At 34.9% G+C, this 21,278-nt stretch overlaps 1 protein-coding gene and 1 non-coding gene across 10 annotated transcripts in view; both read left to right on the top strand.

Moving 5' to 3' along the window:
* ATF7IP (activating transcription factor 7 interacting protein) overlaps positions 1-21,278 on the top strand; it is a 122,585-nt gene that overhangs the window by 85,844 nt on the left and 15,463 nt on the right. For 7 of the 9 annotated variants that reach the window (XR_009494431.1, XM_059886788.1, XM_024992292.2 and 4 more), the window contains 6 exons: positions 5,791-5,855; positions 14,456-14,534; positions 16,098-16,253; positions 18,686-18,868; positions 18,998-19,024; positions 20,766-20,878. Coding sequence is in view for 8 of the 9 variants with exons in the window: in XM_059886788.1 (XP_059742771.1) it covers positions 5,791-5,855; positions 14,456-14,534; positions 16,098-16,253; positions 18,686-18,868; positions 18,998-19,024; positions 20,766-20,878 (623 nt within the window). In the remaining variant the exon portion in view is untranslated. 9 annotated transcript variants of the gene reach the window in all.
* On the top strand, positions 211-316 carry LOC112446913 (U6 spliceosomal RNA). The gene has a single exon (XR_003034989.1). It is a non-coding gene; the product is annotated as a U6 spliceosomal RNA (small nuclear RNA).

Here is a 21,278-nt window from a genome sequence, read left to right as displayed (position 1 = left end):
ATAAAAATATACAGAAAAACTTTAAAACACAGTATGTTTTAAAGTATCTAAGTGACATAATATATGCTAATAAGAGGAAAATAACAACCACACATCTTCTCTAGTGAAAGTGTTAGTCGCTCAGTCATGTCCGACTCTTTGTGACCCCATGGACTGTAGCCTGCCAGGTTCTTCTGTCCATGGACTTCTCCAGGTAAGAATACTGGAGTGGTACTCACTTGGGCAGCACATATACTAAAATTAGAATGATACAGAGAAGATTAGTATGACCCTGCACAAGGATGACACGCAAATTTGTCAAGTGTTCCATATTTTTTGTTCATGTTTGGCAGAAACCAACAAAATTCTGTAAAGCAATTATCCTTCAATTAAAAAATAAATGAATTTAAAAAAAATAGTGGAGTGGGTTGCCATTCCTTTCTCCAGGGGATCTTCCCAACCCAGGGATCAAACTTCAGTCTCCTGCATTGAAGGCAGATTCTTTACCATCTGAGACACTAGGGAAGCCCCTGCCCATTATCCCATTTGGGAAAACCTTTGCATTCTTCACTCCTGTCTTCCAAATTTGAATGGTTTTATACTAGGTCTTCCCTCTTTAATTTACTGCAGAACGTTTCCTTGCTTCTTGTTTTCTCTTATATATTTTCCCATATGGCATATTTTACATGATTATGTTTATATATTTATATATACTTTGTAGTATTACAAGAAGGAGAACTTGATTGTTCCTAATTTAAAATCTGTAGAACTCTGTCTTCCTTGTTCTTAGAAAGCATAGATTATATATACATTCTTGAACTTGCTTATTCTTCATTTCTGATTTTATATTTATCCCCACTACTTTTGGAAAGACAGGAAAGAGTACCTGGGCATCATGTATATAGTGAAATTGTTGTAATAGCTGTCCTTTTGATATAGTTGAACTTGAAATATAAGAAAAAATTATAAAGTACAAAATTAATTTTTACATGTGAGATATACAGGGCTTGTTTTTCTAATTTCTTATGTGATCTTCAGTAGAGTACTTGTCTTCTGAGTATATATTCTCATACAATAAGAGTTTCATAGAGTTACTAAGAGTAAATGAATGGTAGATAAAAATTCATACTGGAATGAAGTTGAATATCACCTTCATACAATTAACATCTGGGATATAAGATTAAATCTGAAATTTAAAATACAGTTATTATTAGTATTTAAAATTAAATATTTGCATGGTACAGTAATGATATTTATTAGCAGTATCTGCTGTCACAACATTCGTTAGATGCCTACTTTGAATTGAGTTCAGTGAATGAGCAAGATTTTTTGGGGGGTGGGTTACATTTCTTCCAGTCATTACTGTTTTTTACCATGTTGGGTGGAAGATGATTATCATGGACCTTCTTTTCTGTGATTTTGGAGTTTTTCTTTATGAAATTTTGAGCTTAGTTGACATTGTTTTTAAATCATGGTTACAAGATAAGGTAAATTCTTAAATATAGAACTTTCCCTGAAAGACCATAGCCTGAAAAGAAGTAAATAACTTGAGAGATTACTCTGTCTAATGTTATGATTGCAAGTTCCCTAAATACTTATACAGTAGCAGAATTATGAGTTTCCCAGGTGACTCATTGGTAAATGAGTTACCTGTCAATGCAGGCAACGCAGGAGACGGAGGTTTGATCCCAGGGTCAGAAAAATCCCCTAGAGGAGGAAATGGCAACCCACTCCAGTATTCTTGCTAGGAGAATCACATGGACAGAGAAACCTGGTGGGCTGCAGTCCACAGGGTTGCAAACAACTGGACCTGACTGAGCATACACACACACATCAGAATTATAATTTAATTTCATTATCCTGTTAACATTGTATGAACATTTGTTGACCCAAAGGGTGTGTTTTTCCCAAAATTATCTAGCTTAATGCACTTTATTAGTTGTAATGTCAGTCTGTTTTGTTTAATTTCTTGACTGTCTTTAATTTTTTTTGTATATAAAATTAATAATTTTAGTAATTATTATTTTTGTGATAATACATTTATATGTATACTTAAAACTTTATATTTTAACATATATATATTTAACACATATACTTTAATATAAAAATTATATTATGGAGATCTTCATTTTGAGTTCTATTTGGAATGCTTACATATATTTGAAAGTAAATTATTAGATATTAACCAAAAATATTAATGATAAGCTTGGCTTTGTTTACCATGTTAATTAGAAGGAGGTCCTATGAGATGATATATTCTCTGATTATGCATAATTTTAAGGATGCCATAAGTGGCATGAAAGTAAGCATTTAGCTATTGAGGCTTACAAAAACCTAAGCTGAGGTCAAATAGCAAAATTTGGCTGAATATGAAGGTTGAAGCCAAACTTTAATACATCCATAAAGTGATGAATTAATTAGTTATTTAATTAAAACTTTTTGAAAACTATGCTTATGTAAGTTTTATTTCAGTTCAGTTCAGTTCAGTCACTCAGTTGTGTCTGACTCTTTGCGACCCCATGAACTGCAGCATGCCAGGCCTCCCTGTTCATCACCAACTCCCAGAGTCCACCCAAACCCATGTCCATCGAGTCAATGATGTGATCCAGCCATCTTATCCTCTGTCGTCCCCCTTCTCCTCCTACTCTCAATCTTTCCCAGCATCAGGGTCTTTTCCAGTGAGTGAGCTCTTCGCATCAGGTGGCCAAAGTATTGGAGTTTCAGCTTTAACATCAGTCCTTCCAACGAACACCCAGGACTGATCTCCTTTAGGATGGACTGGTTGGATCTCCTTGCAGTCCAAGGGACTCTCAAGAGTCTTCTCCAACACTACAGTTCAAAAGCATCAATTCTTCAGTGCTCAGCTTTCTTTATAGTCCAGCTCTTACATCCATACATGACCACTGGAAAAACCATAGCCTTTACTAGAGGGACCTTTGTTGGCAGAGTAATGTCTCTGCTTTTTAATATGTTGTCTACATAATGTATAACTAGACAGCATGCATTTGTATATATTTATATACATATATCTTCATAGAGTAAGTCAATGTTTTTTATAAAGTGTAAAATAAAAGTTGTCCTAAGGATTACTTGGAAATTTAGAGACCAAATTATAGTTTATCTCATTCATTCACAGGAGAAGGAAATGGCTACCCACTCTAGTATTCTTGCCTGGAGAGTCCTGTGGACGGAGGAGCCTGGTGGGCTGCTGTCCATAGAGTCGCACAGAGTCAGACACAACTGAAGTGACTTAGCATGCATGCATTCATTCATAAAACATTGAATGCCTGTTTTGTTCTAAAATCATGCAGACACACAGAAATGTACAAAATAGTCCCTATTCTAACTAAGCTCATAGTCAAATAGGGAACTTAATGTTAAATAATTATAAATGTGATGAGTGTAAATATATTCAGGTTTCTGTGAGAGAATATGGGAGCTCTGGGAAGGTACGAGAATGGAGTGAATGGCAAGATGGTGGGAAGTAGAGTTTTAAAGGATTTTTACAGAGAGGAAGGAGTGTGACATCCACAAACACTGGCTACAGGAGGGGCGAAAATGGAGTTACAGGCACTTGGGAATGCTCTAGATGAGAGAGAGAGTTGTAAAAATGACTTACAAGTTTTTGCACTCCGTTTATTTTCATTCAGTTATTCAGCACCTACCAAGGTACACTACTAGCACACGCCTGTGAAACGCACATGCACGTAATGCATATCCGCTCTGTGATGCTCGTGATGTCCTGTGCACATACACGCATCCGTTTTTTGATGCTGGTAAAAATTCAGTGTTGGTTAAAAGTGACAGTGTCTTTTAAGAATAAAGAGACAGAGATGTTTCTTATATGATAGAAAGAGTTTGTTGTACAATTTTTGACTTTATATCCTGCCAATTTTATTGCTTGATAGATTGATTTGTAACTTTTAACTTTAAAAATTCATCTGAAGTAGTAAAAGAAAACAAAATATACATTGAATCTATAAAATGTTACATTGAGAATCAAGACAGCAATCTAATAAAAGGGTAGGAGAAGTTAATGGGAAATCTAGGATAAAGAATATTATTACAGCTTTATGAATAATTACCTTTGTGTCCTGAGACAATTAAGTCAAAGAGAGAATCATGCTGGATAAGAAAACTCTCATATTTATTAGTATTTGTGTGTGTGTAGAAATAAAACATTTCATTAATCAGTTTAAATCTTTCCTGAATCTTGAGAATAATTGTATGAGGATAATTCCACAGAAAATTCCATGTACAGAGGAGTCTGGTGGGCCACAGCCCTTGGGTTGCAAGAGTCCAACATGACTTAGAACTAAACCAGCCAACCAACCAATCAACAGAAAATAAAAATGAAACTCCCTCACCTGCTTTGCTTCTTGACGTACCTTTTATTTTCACTTGAAAATGTGTTTTAAATCAAAATGAATGTATTCTAACACTGTATATATGTTTTTTAAAACTGGTAGTAAATTGCTTATGTTTTGGTAATGTCTTCAATGTGTGTTAATACTCTGCATGTCAGTAACCTGGAATTAATTTTTTTTTTTTATTAAGTAGTATTTTTAAGAAGTACTAATTAAAAAAAATTTTTTTATTAAGTAGTATTTCAAGAACTTTGCAGTCCAGAAATGAAGCTGATTCATTATAAATGAAGTAATTTTAAGATATTAGAGATATGTATATGTCTTTTAAAAGTTACATACATCTTAAATATACCTGAGAGATTCCTTAGGTTATATATACACACACAGGAATATGTACATATATGTATGTGTATATATGTATATTTTCTTGCTATGCAAAGAACTAAGATAATTCAGATAGGGTAGGCAGAAATTGGAAGGGCCCCTTTTACTTAACCTAGCCTGTAAAACCCTCTTTTTAACAAGTAGATATTTATCCTCATTTTTTTTAATGTATAGATAGAAATAATTGTATCTATCATTTCTGGTTTTATCTTTTTAAATATATTGATAAATGATTTACTTTGTATGTATGTTATGAAGATTTACAAATGAAAGGAGTGTCATATTTTGACTAAAGTCTTTTTGACAGAAAGTGTGGATAAGGATGTTTCAGCATTGGAGAACTCCTATTAATGTAATTGACCACATTACCAAAGAGAAAAAACTGATTAATTACCTCAGTAGACGCTCAAGACATTTGACAAAACTTAATACCTTTTCTTTAGAAATTGAGGCAGAAAAACATACTTTGTTTTCTGTGCTGTTTTTTCATTCAGCTATCTTTTATACGACTATATAGTTGTAGTTCTATACATGCAAAATTCATATGTATGTTTGTGTGTGTGTACATACTCAATACAAGTTTATTGAAAAATGAATAAAGGAAAATCATCTGTGATTGAGCTATTGAGATTATGCATGTATATTTCATCAGGATCATTTTATTTTTCTAGTGAATTTATTACATTTTGGCATGTTACTAAGTTTTTTTCTCCAGAGGTGTGTAGTAGGGAAGGATTATATTTTATTTAACTTTTTGTGTTACAGCATTTAGGTTATACACATCTTAAATTGCTTCCCTGCAATATTCATTTGGTTAGAGTTAAAATTTCTGTTTAATGGGTATATGAAGTGTTTGGATTTCTAGTATCAATTTGTCCTTCTGAAAGATTTGTAGCAGTGGTCTCTGAGAGAGTAATTTACATATGTAACATGTTGACACACAAAAAACTATTGGAGAAAATTAACGTGAATTGTTGTACATAAAGAAACCTGTCCTTTTACATTTTGTAGGTTCCTTTAAAAATAGCTCTGAGTTTTGTTTTGTTTTTTGACTCCTTAGAAAACCAGACAAACAAAACAGTAGATGCTTCTGTTAATAAGAAAGCAGCCGATAGCACATCACAGGTAAGATGTTTCCTACTGTTTCAAAATGAAAAGATGGATTTCTGTTGATATTCATTGATAAAATGAAAATTATTCCAAGTTTGTTTTTTACAACTGTCCAAAATTTTTCAAACAGCTTCTCTGTGTTGTTTGACAAGAATTGAATTTTTTTGATTAGTAATTCTCTTAGTGATATTGGATTGTATATAACTGACAGTCTGGTTATTTTCTTTCATACAGTGGGAAGTTTTAGTCTCCACATGTAATTTCTTCCTGGCCCATCTGTTTAAGAAGGTCTCCCTGGTTTATCTCTCCCCACGCCTCCCCATCCTTTGTCCTGCCATAGCCAGCACACACAGAGACACCATTTTAGGTTGTTCAGAGCTGATCAGAAATAGTTTTATGGAAAGAAAATTTTGGTTTTTCTGGCTTATTAGCATTTTGCCAGTCTTGGTACTTTTTCATGTTAAATTTAAGTCACCCAGGAGTGGAGTAACTCCATTTTTCCTGTATTAATAAAGTTCATCACGATTCTTCTTCTACATTGCTTTAGGTATAATAGATGCATAGGGAAGTCATTGCATGTTTGATGGTCTAATTTCTTCCCTTCCTCTTAATCATATCTGGAAACTCATTTATTTTCCTAGTGAGAGAAAAAATCTTGAGTAAGTCAGGCATGAATAAATGATGTGAATTTTAAAACAAGAGCATAGTGATCTTTAATTTTGACTATTCATCTTTATTAAAATGATATTTTTGACTAAAGATAGATAGATCAGATCAGATCAGTCGCTCAGTCGTGTCCGACTCTGCGACCCCTTGAATCGCAGCACACCCCATGCTGTATAGCTCAAACTAAAGCTATTAGAAATATTTTATTTCTTACAAATTTTAGCAGGCTTTTTATATGATATTAAAGGTCAAAGTTTTGATTGTTTCTGAGGATGTCTTGTAGCTGTGTTTTTAATTAAAAGTATATGGAGTACTTTTTTGGGAGGCATGTAGTATAGGAAGCATCAATATATTCAGTGACTTTTAGGTAACATAGGAAGTCTAGCTTTACTTTATAAAGTAAAACCAAAGCTAAAGAAAGAAATTACAAACATCCTCATTTCTCTCAGTAATTTTTTTCTTGTTTGTTTGGACATACTAGGTAATGTTTTAGGAGAGGAAGATGTACACTGTAATGGCTGTGTTTTCATCTTGTTATAAATGGTGATTCTTCTAGAGTTGTGCTGTCTAATGTGGTAGCCACTAATCACATGTAGGCTATTTAAATGAAAATGGACTTAATTTAGCCTTAAATAAAAAATTTACTTCCTCTATCACAGTAGGCCCATTTCAAGGCTCAAAAGCCACACATAGATAGTAACTACCATATTGGAAAACAAGGATATGGAACATTTTCATCATTGCAAAAAGTTATACTCCAATGTTATATGACAGCCTAGATGGGAGAGGAATTCGGGGAGAATGGTACATGTATATGTATGGCTAAACCCCTTTGCTGTCCACCTGAAACTGGCATAACGTTGTTAATTGGCTATACTCCAGTATAAAATAAAAAAAATTTTTAAGTTATATTAGATTGCTGAAATAAAGTATATATAATATTGTAAACATTTCAGTGAAATTAAAATTGATATAAAAGTTTGCCATACTTTTAAAATTCTTTGCTTAAAAATATTCTTTTTAAATAAAAAAAATATATATAAAATTTAGTCACACTCAGCTACTTACTATGTTCTAGAAATTCTAAGACATGTATTACTACTTCACAAGTTTTAGTTTACATTGTATTCTATAACTTTTATTTTGATGAAGCAACTTGTTCTAGTAGATCCAAAAGACACCTGAAGTGTCTGCATCAGATTAGCAAAGAGACTATATAACCAAATTCTAAGTTCTCAAAAAATATTTTTTAAAAAATTCTTCTTATTTATTTAATGAATGTATTTGGCTGTACCAGGTCTTAGTTGTGGCATGTGGGATCTTAACTTCCCTGACCAGGGATTAAACCTAGACCCCCTGCATTGGGAGCATGGAGTCTTAGCCACTGGACCACCAGGAAAGTCTCTCAATGAATATTTTATTTGGCTTACAGGAATAGTAATTCACTACCATTGTATGAAAAACACAAGTAGCATGACTAGGCAGCTAATCTGTTAAGGTCACGCCTGATCAAAGGTTTGAATGAGTTCCAGTTATGAATTTAAATAGTAAATGTAATATGCAAGTTTTATTATATAATAAGAAATTATTATGGAAATATATATGGGCTGCTAGTTATAAATTGATGCTTTATTGGCTTTTTGGGTTATAGATAAAAGTTTTGTTGTGCAAAAATACTTTGATAATGTAACACTACAGTTGTTTTAAAACATATGTTAAGAAATTGCTGTTAGCTTTTTACCTTGTATGTTGCTGCTGCTGCTGCTAAGTCACTTCAGTCGTGTCCGACTCTGTGCGACCCCATAGACGGCAGCCCACCAGGCTCCCCTGTCCCTGGGATTTTTCAGGCAAGAACACTGGAGTGGGTTGCCATTTTCTTCTCCAATGCATGAAAGTGAAAAGTGAAAGTGAAGTCACTCAGTCGTGTCCAACTCTTGGCGACCCCATGGACTGCAGCCCACCAGGCTCCTCTGTCCATGGGATTTTCCAGGCAAAAGTACTGGAGTGGGGTGCCATTGCCTTCTCCGACCCTGTATGTTACTTGGTAGCAAATAGAATCTGGTGTGAAATAGGTAGCCTATGATTCTTTACACTCTTAGCTTTCTAACCACTCAGATAACTTCTTTTTCCTATGCCAAGTCTGTCTTAGTTGTACTTCTGAACACTTCTAAGACTATCATAATTTAGAAGGAACTAGATGGCATGTATGGAAATGATTGTTGTTCATACCTAATGAGAAAATAATTAAAGATATAAAATGTTCTCTTTTTGTAGTCCTTGAATGAAGATTTCTCTAATGTCTTCCAAATAAGTATTTATTAGCATATTCCATATCATTGTTATTACATATTTTATTCATAGATCTCATTTCATGTAGTACATTACTAATATATTTTATGTGGTAAAACATTATTTATTGAAACTACCAGCATATGTTGTAAGACAGTGTAGAAATCATTTTCTGCTGCATCTGTAGTTTTATATTACTGTTTGGAGGGACTTGAGATCCACCTCAATTTTGCTGATTTGCTAGAAGGACTCATAAAACCTGTGATAGGTTGATTATACTCATGGTTATGGTTTATCACAGCAAAAAATAGAGAACCAAACCAGCAGGGGAAAAAAATAAGCATCAAGTGGGATCAAGTGCGGTCAGGCTGAGGCTTCCATGTTCTTCCCTAACCAGCACTGCACAGGAGGGGCTTTCTCTCTGGATACTACCTTAAGTAACAAGTGACAAAAGTCTCTGCCCAGGTAAGCCTGACTGAGTATCATGGCCTGAGCTGATTGGACAGCTGCTTCTTTCTGTGTAACCAGCTATGGCAGTCAAAATGCAAGACTCCTAACAGTGAAACCAGATGTGCATCATCAGTCTTGGTGTTTGTGCAGATCAACCTTGGTAAGCCAGTATGACACAGTTCATTATTTAAGGTGTTTAAGGGACATAAGAAAATTATCAATAATTTATGTAAACTTTCTAAGGGCCACATTTTTGGTAGCCAACCAAACCTTAAGGTAGTTCCCAAGTTCCTTTGGAGAGATGTGTGTGGAGGGAGCAGCCCGGTCTTCTGTACTGGCATTCTCTGCAGTTGTCAAAGTGCCCTATTCTAGCTTTTCAAATATATTCTTTGTTATTGCCTTTTAAATATGATCTTCTTATTTGTTTTAGTACAAAAAAAAAGTACCCTACAAAGCCAATATCTTTGCTTTCTTGAAATTTTCTTAGTGTTCATATGATGAGAGTGGTCATTTGGGGGAAGGACACATGATTAAATAACTTTTTAATAAAATAGATTCTTAGTATTAAAACCTATTTGACACAAGATGTTTTTTAGCAGTTTCAGAACTTTGGTAATATGTATAAATGCAGATAAAGGCATGTAATGTTTCTTGATTACATAAGTTTTCTCAGAATTGATGGCAGAAAAACATGAACCTAGTGACATAGAAATAATAAGATCTAGAGTCAGACATGGAAAAGGCATTGGCACCCCACTCCAGTACTCTTGCCTGGAAAATCCCATGGACGGAAGAGCCTGGTAGGCTGCAGTCCATGGGTCGCTCAGAGTCAGACACGACTGAGCGACTTCACTTTCGCTTTTCACTTTCATGCATTGGAGAAGGAAAGGGCAACCCACTCCAGTGTTCTTGGAGAATCCCAGGGATGGGGGAGCCTGGTGGGCAGCCATCTCAGGGGTCACACAGAGTTGGACACGACTGAAGTGACTTAGCAGCAGCAGCAGCAGCTGAGTCAGACACTCTGGCAGCTCTAACTTACCTAATATGTAAGGCTTGAGTAAGTTATCTAAACCTTGGATTTGATTTCTTACATATAAAATATGGTTAATGCTGATCTCAGCCACAGATTATTATAGATGAAATTTGTTAATGAATGTAGAACACTGAAGAGCCTGATAAAAATAGTTCCAGCTATCATGACTATCTTTTATTTGCTGTTAATAATTATTGAAATAATTAGATTTTATTTCTTTAGAAAATAGAAACAGGAGACTACTGTAGTATGTGATAATAGATGAATTTTATCAGTCAAGTTAGGATAAATAAAAATACAATTCAGTAGATTAGCTCATTGATTATAGACCTTCTCTTCCTATTATAGATTATACACTATTGAAAAATAGGCACCTTATAATAGAGCATTAAAACAATAAAAAGAAAGACAAATTGACCCTTTTATCTTTATAAGACTTACTCTTTGTATCTTCTCTAACATTAATGTAATTACAGCAGTTTTTTTCAGTGTGTTTGTGTATTTGTATTTAAAGTGAGTATCTAGGAGGAAAAAACTACTTACTTATTGATTTTTTGATGTGTTATTTTATCTGACAGTCCCTAATACTGATAGAAAATTTTATTCCATTCAGTTGGTTTAGTCTTTGATATGGTTGAATTTAGGTCTGTTTTATAATTTAAAAAATATATCATCTATTTTTTGTTTTGGGGTACTTTTCCCCCTACTTTAATTTTGTGTTGATTTTTAATGCTCTTAATTTTTCTGTTGTCTGTTCTTAAAAAATTGAAGTATAATTGATTTACAATGTTGTGTTAGATTGTGGTGTACAGCAAAATGATTCAGTTATACATATGTATATATTCTTTTTCATTACAGGTTATTAGAAGATAATGAATATAGTTCCCTTAGATATATAGTAGAATCTTACTGTTGTCTATTTTATATATAGAAGTTTGTATCTGCTAATCCCAGACTCCTAATTTATCCCTCCCTGCCTTTGGCCCTTTGGTAACCATTAGTTTGTTTTCTATGTCTGTGAGTCTGTTTCTGTTTTATAAGTGAATCCATTTGTATATTTTAGATCCCATGTGTAAGTGATATCATATATCTTTCTGACTTACTTCACTTGGTATGATAATCCTTGCTGCTGCTGCTGCTAAGTCGCTTCAGTCGTGTCCGACACTGTGTGACCCCATAGACAGCAGCCCACCAGGCTCCCCGTCCCTGGGATTCTCCAGGCAAGAATACTGGAGTGGGTTGCCATTTCCTTCTCCAATGCATGAAAGTGAAAAGTGAAAGTGAAGTCGCTCAGTCCTGTCCAACTCTTAGCGACCCCATGGACTGCAGCCCACCAGGCTCCTCTGTCCATGGGATTTTCCAGGCAAGAGTACTGGAGTGGGGTGCCATTGCCTTCTCCATGATAATCCTTAGGTCCATTCTTTTTTATGGCTGATTAATATTCCGTGTGTGTGTGTGTGTAAGAGAGACATCTTTATCTATTTATCTGTCAGTAGACATTTAGGTTTCTTTTGTATCTTCAGTTCAGTTCAGTCGCTCAGTCGTGTCCGACTCTTTGCGACCCCATGAATCGTAGCACGCCAGGCCTCCCTGTCCATCACCAACTCCCAGAGTTCACTCAGACTCACATCCATCGAGTCAGTGATGCCATCCAGCCATCTCATCCTCTGTCGTCCCCTTCTCCTCCTGCTCCCAGTCCCTCCCAGAATCAGAGTCTTTTCCAGTGAGTCAACTCTTCGCATGAGGTGGCCAAAGTACTGGAGTTTCAGCTTTAGCATCATTCCTTCCAAAGAAATCCCAGGGCTGATCTCCTTCAGAATGGACTGGTTGGATCTCCTTGCAGTCCAAGGGACTCTCAAGAGTCTTGGCTGTTGTAAATAGTGCTGCTGTGAACATTGAGGTTCATGTATCTTTTTGAGTTAAGAGTTTTCTCTGGATCTGTGCCCAGCAATGAGATGTTTGGATCAAGTGGTAAAGTTTTTTAAGGAACCTCTTTATTTTCCTCCATAGTGGTTGCATAGTGTAGGAGGGTACCCTTTTCTCCACATACTCTTAAGCACTTATTGTTTGTAGACTTTTCAATGATGATCCTTCTGACCAGTTTGAGATGATACTTGTAGTTTTGATTTGCATTTCTCTGGTGATTAGCTGTATTAGCATCATTTCATGTGCCTGTTGCCCATCTTCTTTGGAGCAATGTCTGTTTAAGCCTTCTGCCCATTTTTTTGATTGGTCTATTTGTTTTTTAGTTATTGATTTGTATACCCTGTTTATATATTTTGGAAATTAAGCCCTTGTCAGTTGTGTTGTTTGCAAGTATTTCCTCCCAGTCTGTAGGTTGTCTTTTTGTTTATGGTTTCCTTTGCTGTGCAAAAGCTTATGAGTTTTTTTAGGTCTCATTTGTTTATTTTTGCTTTTATTTCTATTGCCTCAGAAGACTGACCTAAGAAAACATTGCTGTGATTTATGTCAGAGAAAGTTTTGCCCACATTCTCATCTGGGAGCTTTATGGTGTCATGTCTTACATATTTAAGTCTTTAGCCATTTTTCAGTTTACTTTTGTGTATGGTGTGAGGGAATGTTCAGCATCATTGATAGACATGTGGCTTCCCAGCTTTCCCAGCACCACTTGCTGAAGAGACTGTCTTTTGTCCATTGTTATCATTCTTGTCTCCTTTGTCAAAGATTAGTTGACTATAGGTGTGTGGGTTTATTCCTGGGCGCTCTCTTCTGATCCATGTCTGTTTTTATGCCAACGCCACATGTTGTTTTGATTGCGATAGCTTTGTTGTATTGTTGATGTTGGGAGTGTTAGGCCTCCAGTTTTGTTCTATTCTCCCAGGATTGCTTTGGCAATTCTGGGTCTTTTATGATCCTACGTAAGTTTTGGGATTATTTGTTCTAGTAATTCTTGGAATATATTTTTAACAGCTGCTTTGAAGTCTGCTAAATTCAACATCTGGCTCCACTTGGAGTTATTTTTATTGACTATCTTTTATTTCTAGTTGGGTTCTACTTTACTAGTCTTTGCCTGTTGTTCTCGTAATTTTTGATGAATTTAAAATTTAATTCTAAAAGTGGACTTTAGTTGGACAAGTGGATCTTATAGATCTGTTGTAGCAAGTGGATTCTGTTATTTTCTTCAAGGGTTTGTTAAGAACTTTTCAGTTTCGGATTTACAGGTTTGTGATGTTTATTAACAAGTCATTTTCTGTGAAGTCATTATCTTAGAAAAGGTTTATAATTGTAAGATTTAGAGTTACATCATGGTCTTTGAATTTGGCCTGTATATCTAACATCAAGATATCATTTTCTTTAATTTTGTAAAACTTTAGTGTTGTGGATGAAAACCGTAATCATTTGGAGTTGACATGACTGTAAATATACCATAAAGTAATTATGATTAGCATTTATTGAGTGGTTACTGTGTGTCATGCCTGGTGTTAAGCTGTTTGAATGCATATTTGTATTAATACTTATAATAGACTTCATATCCAATTTTTTGAAATTTAGAAAATGACATTTTAACATAAGTTCACATAACTTGTAAGTGTTGGAACTAAAAGATTCAGTTATTCTTTTTGACTTGAAGATCTTGGCTCTTTAGGTCTATGTTGTACTGCTTTCCTTTTTTTGTTGCCATTATATAGTTTTAAAAAAAGTTTTAACTACATTTCTAATAATTTTGGACAATGAGTTGACTTTGGTCAAACTGGATGTCATCTGATTATAGCACATTACATCCTATGATACCATACCATTCTTTAGGGGAGAAAAATAGATTATTTTATGTAACCTAATGCTGACTTTAAAGTTGCCTTTGGTCTTCCTGTGAATTAATGTTGATAATTTAGTGTAGGTTTGGTCAACATTTAAATATTAGAAATGAATTATGTTTACATTTAATCACTTAAAGTGCTTAGAGCATAGCTCTATGTGATTGACAATATAATTAAAAAAATAATTTATTGTGGAAGATTTTTTGTGTGTGTGTGGCAGATATTTGACTCTTGAGTATCCTTGGGTCATTTATGTGACAAACACTCTTTAGGTAAAGTCATTTAGGGGTCCAGATTGAACCAGGCTGTGCATTATCATTGCTTCCCCTCAGTATTGTTTTATTTTCCTTATGCCTACCAGAGTTCCCATAGCAAAATGCAAATATTTTGTTTTTTAGAGTGGAAAAGCCACAAGCAACGATTCAGGTGGCGTCATTGATCTCACAATGGATGATGAAGAGAGTGGAGCTTTACAAGGTACTTAAATATAAGTAATCATATTAAGGAATGCTTTGGTACCATTTTTCTCTCTTAACTCATTATACTTAGTACAAATCTTGACAGCACTGTTTGTGTCCTTTTTAGAAAGAGTTTTTAAGATTAGAAGTAAAAAACTGAAGTCAAATCTTGGGAGAATATTAACAAAGCATAAAGGAAAACAGAGCAACTAGGAGAATATTTAACTTATGGAATACTTCTCTTTTTATATCTGTTATTTCACTTGATCCTTACAATAACCCTGTAATGCCCATTTTAGAATTGAGGATAGATTTAGAGTACGAATTGAATCTAGGTCTTTGGACTTTAAATGTTTTTTCCATATGTGTATATGTATATTTTAATGTAGGCGTTAAATCAAGATATTGTTAAAAAGCATGTATACCCAGAATTCTCAGTATTATTCTGAGTTATAATATTTAGAAATTATATTGGTTAGCTGTTGAACAATATTCCAAGTTATTCTTCCACAGTGTTAATAGGTGTCTGTAAATAAAAACTTTCATGGTTAAATATGCTTGGGAAATGCTGAGTTAAAATTATATGGGTTTTTTCCCTTAATACAGATATCTCTGAACCTTTACTGTGCTGATTTACAATGTAAATCTCCAAGAATGATTCATTGAGTATTTCTCAAACTTATTTGACTGTACAAAATGACTTTATTCATAGACATATCTGTAAAACTTTGTGGTGGTAATTATATAATGCATGTGAAAAATCTAGTAGGATCAGATGTTATTATACCTTTAAGACATTAATTAAAAAAAAAAATACTAGAGATTTTAAGAAATTATATTTTAGGGAATAAGATAGTTCAGTTGGTTTCAAGAAAACCAAAATTAAGTAGCTATACAATTCATTATGTGACAGTAAGGTCAGGTTCTTTGTATAAAACTGATATAAAATTGGAAGATTTATGTCATCATTTGTTGGGGTTGAATTTATGCCTGTCTGAGTACTGTTTAAACATTTCAAATTTTCTGTATTGCTTTTACTATTTTTTTAATACACAAATCTTACAGAAATTTCCTAGAGCACACAAGTTAATACTGGTTATTTGTAAGAGGACACAGATAGGGCTGGTTTTGGATTAAAAAGTAAAATAAAAGTTTGTCATCAGTACTCTTGCCTTTTCCCTATGTAGCATCCCTGCCTCTTAGAATCTCTCTCCATTGCCCCACCATTGAGTGTTACTTAAATTCTGCCATCTAATGTGCATTTTCTTCATCAACACTCAAATATTAAAGTAGCTGCTGCTAAAGCCGTAAGCGTGTTGTATTAAGTTAAAAGTAGGATTCTTTTCATTTTTTAAAAAAAATTACAACTATATTTTCTTTAAATGTGATTTAAAATCTATGCTAGAACCAACAGTGAATTATTTAAGGTTCTGACTTGGTTTTCACATTGGCAGAAGTACACTTAATTAAAATACAATGAAATTGTTCTCTTAGTGGTAAAATGTGACTGAATGGCAAAGATAAACTTATATATCTAATATTTTTGTATCAGTAATCATATTGCTTCACTTTTAATTAACAGACCCTAAAAAGGTAAATCATACCGCTGTGTCAACCATGAGTTCTTCTCAGGCTTTATCTCGACCGTTGCAACCCATCCAGCCAGCACCACCTCTTCAACCATCTGGAGTGCCAACAAGTGGACCATCTCAGACAACCATACACTTGCTACCGACAGGTAAACTTACTGAATCACTGAGGTGAAACTTTAGTTTTGCCTGTTGTGAAATATGACTGTGAAACTGAGTGGAAAGGTTAGACAGAAAATTAGGTCATTTAGGTAAGTACCAATGGACATGATTACTGGATCATACAGGAAGAGTATGGTTTTGCAGAAACTGCCAGAGTAGAGTGGCTGTACCAGTTTGCATTTTTACCAGCAGTGAGTGTGAGGAAGGAACTGTTGTTCCACATCCTCACCAGCATTTGGTATTGTTAGTGTTTTAGATTTTCACCGTTCTAATAGGGATAGTAGAATCTCATTGTTATTTGATTTGCATCTCCCTGATGATATATTATGTTGAGCAGCTTTTCTAACTGTGCTTGTTTGCCATCTGTTCGTCTTCTTTGGTGAGGTGTCTGTTCAGAGCCTTTGTCCACTTTTTAACTGGGTTGTACATTTTCTTGTTGAGTTCTAGTTCTTTGTATGTTTTGGATGAGTCCTTTACCAAATGTCTTTTGCAGATATTTTGTCCTTTTCTTCACATTCCCTTGAGATGAACTTGTTTTAACCCTAATTATGTTAGTAATAAGTTATAAAAGCTATAACTATTTTTTTAAAAGATTAGAGGATTAAGAATAATCATTGTTATTTTTTATTTTTAAAAAAATTGTATTGGCATATTCCTCATTGTCATTTTGAAGACAAAGTATGTTTTTGAATGCAGTGTAACTTAATTTTGCAGACAGTCTTTTAACTAGCAGCATTGATACAGAATGGTTATAAAGAAGAGTTAAACTATATATGTCTTTGTCATCTGACAGTGTAAACAGCAGAAATGAATACAGTTTCTCTGGAAGGGATGAATATAATGATTCATTCTAATTATAACCAAGATGTTATAATTGATCAAATAAGAGTTTTTCAGTGATTCTTAACTAGAAATTGTTTTAACTGGCCTAACACTACTGTCAGAAGATAACCATTAATATTTTCCCTGCTACCTCTCAAGAAACTATTAACTAGACATTTCAACATGTAGTTTGTATCTCCAAATCTGTTTGCTGCTCAGTCGTGTCCGACTCTGTGCGACCCCATAGACGGCAGCCCACCAGGCTCCCCTGTCCCTGGGATTCTCCAGGCAAGGACACTGGAGTGGGTTGCCATTTCCTTCTCCAATGCATGACAGTGAAAAGTGAAAGTGAAGTCACTCAGTCGTGTCCGACTCTTAGAGACCCCATGGACTGCAGCCTACCAGGCTCCTCCATCCATGGGATTTTCCAGGCCAAGAGTACTGGAGTGGGGTGCCATTGCCTTCTCCCCTAATCTGTTTGGAAGCCAATTAAGACAGGTCGTCTTCTTCATAAAATAGCCCATTGCTTAAGAAATTTATCTGTGAAATGCTTACATAAACACTTTTCTCATTAAGGAAAGCATTGAGCTTACATGGAATTTTATCCAGTGAAATAAAATGACAGTCAATTTAGATGATTTAGAAAGAAGTGTTAATAATATAGATAATAAAATGGGGAATAAAAAGATGAAGAGCTAAGTATTCCTCCTTATATACTTTCTTCTTCTTTGTAAAGACTCACGTTGAAAGTTAGGATATATAAAGGCTAAGGGGTCTCTTTATTGTATAGTTTTTACCTCCAAATTTGTTTTATTGTAGAACATATTTTTCCATAGGAAAGTATATTGATTATTGATATGTATTATATAGCTAACACATCATTTGTAAAATGTAGTTCTAATTCAGAAAGTTTTAACAAAAAATTGTTAACTCCTTAAAATCACTATTTGTACTCCATGCTATCGGTGAACATTTTAGAACTCATTATTGGTAAATATATGTTAATATCACTCAAGGCATTAATGTTCTCTGGAACATAAATTAGGGGGAATGCCATGATAGAGAACGAAGAAGCCTATATTTTAATAGGTATTTTATTGTTTGGAATAGGAGGTGATTTGACTTATCTGAAGAACCTGTCAGTTACAATAGCCAGTCAGTTTTTTGAACTATGGGACCACAAGTTACTCTTCTTGATTTATACCCATTAGTAGAAGGCCTGGAGGGCCTAAAATTCCACTCTGCTAAGAATAATTTAACATTGAGGAAGGGAAAATTTACCCTTCTAAGTCACTCCTATAGCATCATACTCCCCAAAGTCTAAACCCTTTCTTCATCTTCACATGTTTATTTATCTAGACAGACGAGAGTGGGAAGGGCCTTGGACATGGTTGAGGTGTTCTTTTCTTCTCAAACTTGGATTGTACTAATATTAACCTTGGTTGACCCTGTCATTCTTAACTTTTTCACGATTACAAAAGGAGACTCTTGTCTATTATAGTAAATTAGATTTTGTATAAAGTGAATTGTTATTTAATGTTGCTTACTTAACATAGAATTTACTGCATCTTAAATCTATTTTTCTGCTTTTCATTAGCTCCAACCACCGTGAATGTAACACATCGTCCAGTGACTCAGGTGACCACGAGACTCCCTGTACCGAGAGCTCCTGCAAACCACCAGGTGGTTTATACAACCCTGCCCGCACCACCAGCTCAGGCTCCCCTTCGAGGGACTGTTATGCAGGCTCCTGCTGTTCGGCAGGTCAATCCCCAAAACAGTAAGAGACCCTTTTCCTGTTTATGTTGTTCTTTTGCATGTAGTTGGAGTGGCTTATATTGATGTTAGATGCAGCAAAAAGTGTTCCATATCATACTAAAACTATTATTCATTCATTTTCTTTTCTTAGGAGAGTTAACCAGAAAAAAATGGACTGGTATCTAATTTGTGTTCTGTGTGTTGTCTTCAGTTTAATTATTTATGGCCTACTTGATTTGATGTTGGTCTGTACCATACTTTAGAGACAACTTGCCTAATTAAAATGGGAATGATCAATTGTGACTTAGCCCAGATGGAGATAATGGTAAAGGATAGCCTCCAATGAGAGTCTTAAAGGTATGGAAAGTGGCTGAGAAATAAAAGATGGGAAAATGTTTAAGGTAACTTGTAATTTCTGTGTGTGTGTGTTTATGTGTGTGTGTGTGTGTGTATACACACACACATATATATATATGAAATATATATGTTTTCAGTTGCAAAATATACAAACAAGTTTCTATAAAGGATATATCTAAAGCTTAAAGAAAAATAGCAAAATGAACCACATATGAACTCTCCACTAGGCTAAGAAATAGAACTTTATCAGAATCCAAAAGTCTGTGTATGCCTGCTCTTAATTGCATCCTTCTCCCTTTCCATCAGAGGTAACCATCACCCTTACTTTTTGTTTTTCTGTATGGTTTTGCAATCTCTATAGGTATCACTAAAAATATTTAGTTTTGCCAAACTTAACAAGCAGGGACAAATCCACCTGTTTACTGAAACTTCAGTCATGCCATTATTAGGTGATGGCTATAGGAGAAAATAAACTAAACAGAGTCTCTAGTTCACATTCTGGCTTTAGCTTTCTCAAGTTTACAAGAGCTTTCTTTGGGGAAATCCGTCAGCACTGTCTTAAATGAATTCTGGGAAACAGGGCTCACCCCAGGCAAGGTACCCACAGTACTGGATATATTGCAGAAATATGGTTGAGCGATGAGAGGCTTCTAAATTTTCTCCATTTTTTAATTTAAAAAATTATTTTATTTTTGGTCACACTGGGTCTTCATTGCTGCACATGAGCTTTCTGTAGTTGCAGGGAACAGGGGCTCCTCTCTAGTTGTGGTGTTCAGCTTTCGCATTGTGGTGACTTGTGCAGTGCAGGCTCTCGGGGCTCGGGCTTCAGTAGTTGCAGCTGTAGAGTAGACTGGACTCTAGAGCACAGTCTCAGTAGTTGCCCCGTGGCATGTGGGATCTTCCCAGACCAGGGATCAAAGCTGTGTCCTCTGCATTGTCAGGCAAATTCTTATGTACTGTACTACTGAGGAAGTCTGCTTCTAAATTTTCTGCTTTTGTTGCCCTAATGTCTGTATAAAGTTTTCTGTTGGATGAAATGAGTATCCTCAGCTGATCAGCAGAGCATGGAAAGGAAGAGAGGAACATTGTTAAAATGAGGCAAGATTAACTTGCCTGTTCTGGAGACAGCAGAGATCTTTGTGAAGAGAGCTTCATGTTTTCTATCTTTAGAGTCCCAGTGCTCCGTTCTGGCCTGTCTGCCTTCTATGTTCTGCCAGTGTTTCAGTGTGCTAGGATTTTGGGTATGGATTGCATTGATTTCTTTCCTATGCTGGATCTCCTGTTCACTGTGTCTCCTGTTGTCCTTTATTGATCTTGTCTCTCTGTGGCTACTTGAAGAAAAGTTCATGGAGGTAGACTGTTTATTTTGGTAGCTTGCATATGTGAGGATTTCTTTATCCTCATGCTCAAATGATACTTTAGTTGAGTATAGACTTCTAGGTTAGATTATTTTTTCTTTTGAATTTTAAAAACATCACTTTACTGATTTTTAAATGTTTAATTCAGTGTTCTACCAAATTGAGAATAGAATTCTAATTCTATCACTTCATTTTCTGTTATAGGTGTTACAGTCCGAGTGCCTCAAGCAACTACATATGTTGTAAACAATGGATTAACCCTGGGATCAACGGGACCTCAGCTCACAGTGCATCACCGACCACCACAAGTGCATACTGTAAGTGAGGACCCTTGGCTTCACAAAATCCTCACCTGTAATGCTGTCAGATACCACTGCAGCTGGTACTATCACCATCACCCAGAAGCACTTCTGGGTAATGATGGTTGAGGAGTATAGAGTTTGCTTGTGGTGGTGTGCAGCATATAAAAGAGTCCACGTCTGGGGCATGAGAAGTGAAATAGACCATGTTAAACTTATGGTTAGGTTAAAGAGAGCATTCTTGAGTAGTGAATATTTTTTAAAAGTATTAAATATTTTAAGAAATATTGTTGCATGTTTAATTTTATTTTTTTCCTCAGAATTTTATACTAGTTCTGTTACATTGCTATCGTTTTATTGGTTTTAAACTTTTAATTAAAAAATTTTTTTTAATTTAACTGTAGTTGATTTACAGTAT

Source organism: Bos taurus, chromosome 5, assembly GCF_002263795.3.
Source record: "Bos taurus isolate L1 Dominette 01449 registration number 42190680 breed Hereford chromosome 5, ARS-UCD2.0, whole genome shotgun sequence".
NCBI lineage: Eukaryota > Metazoa > Chordata > Mammalia > Artiodactyla > Bovidae > Bos > Bos taurus.
Note: the sequence above shows the minus strand (reverse complement) of the source record. Positions and strands in the feature narration are given on the sequence as shown.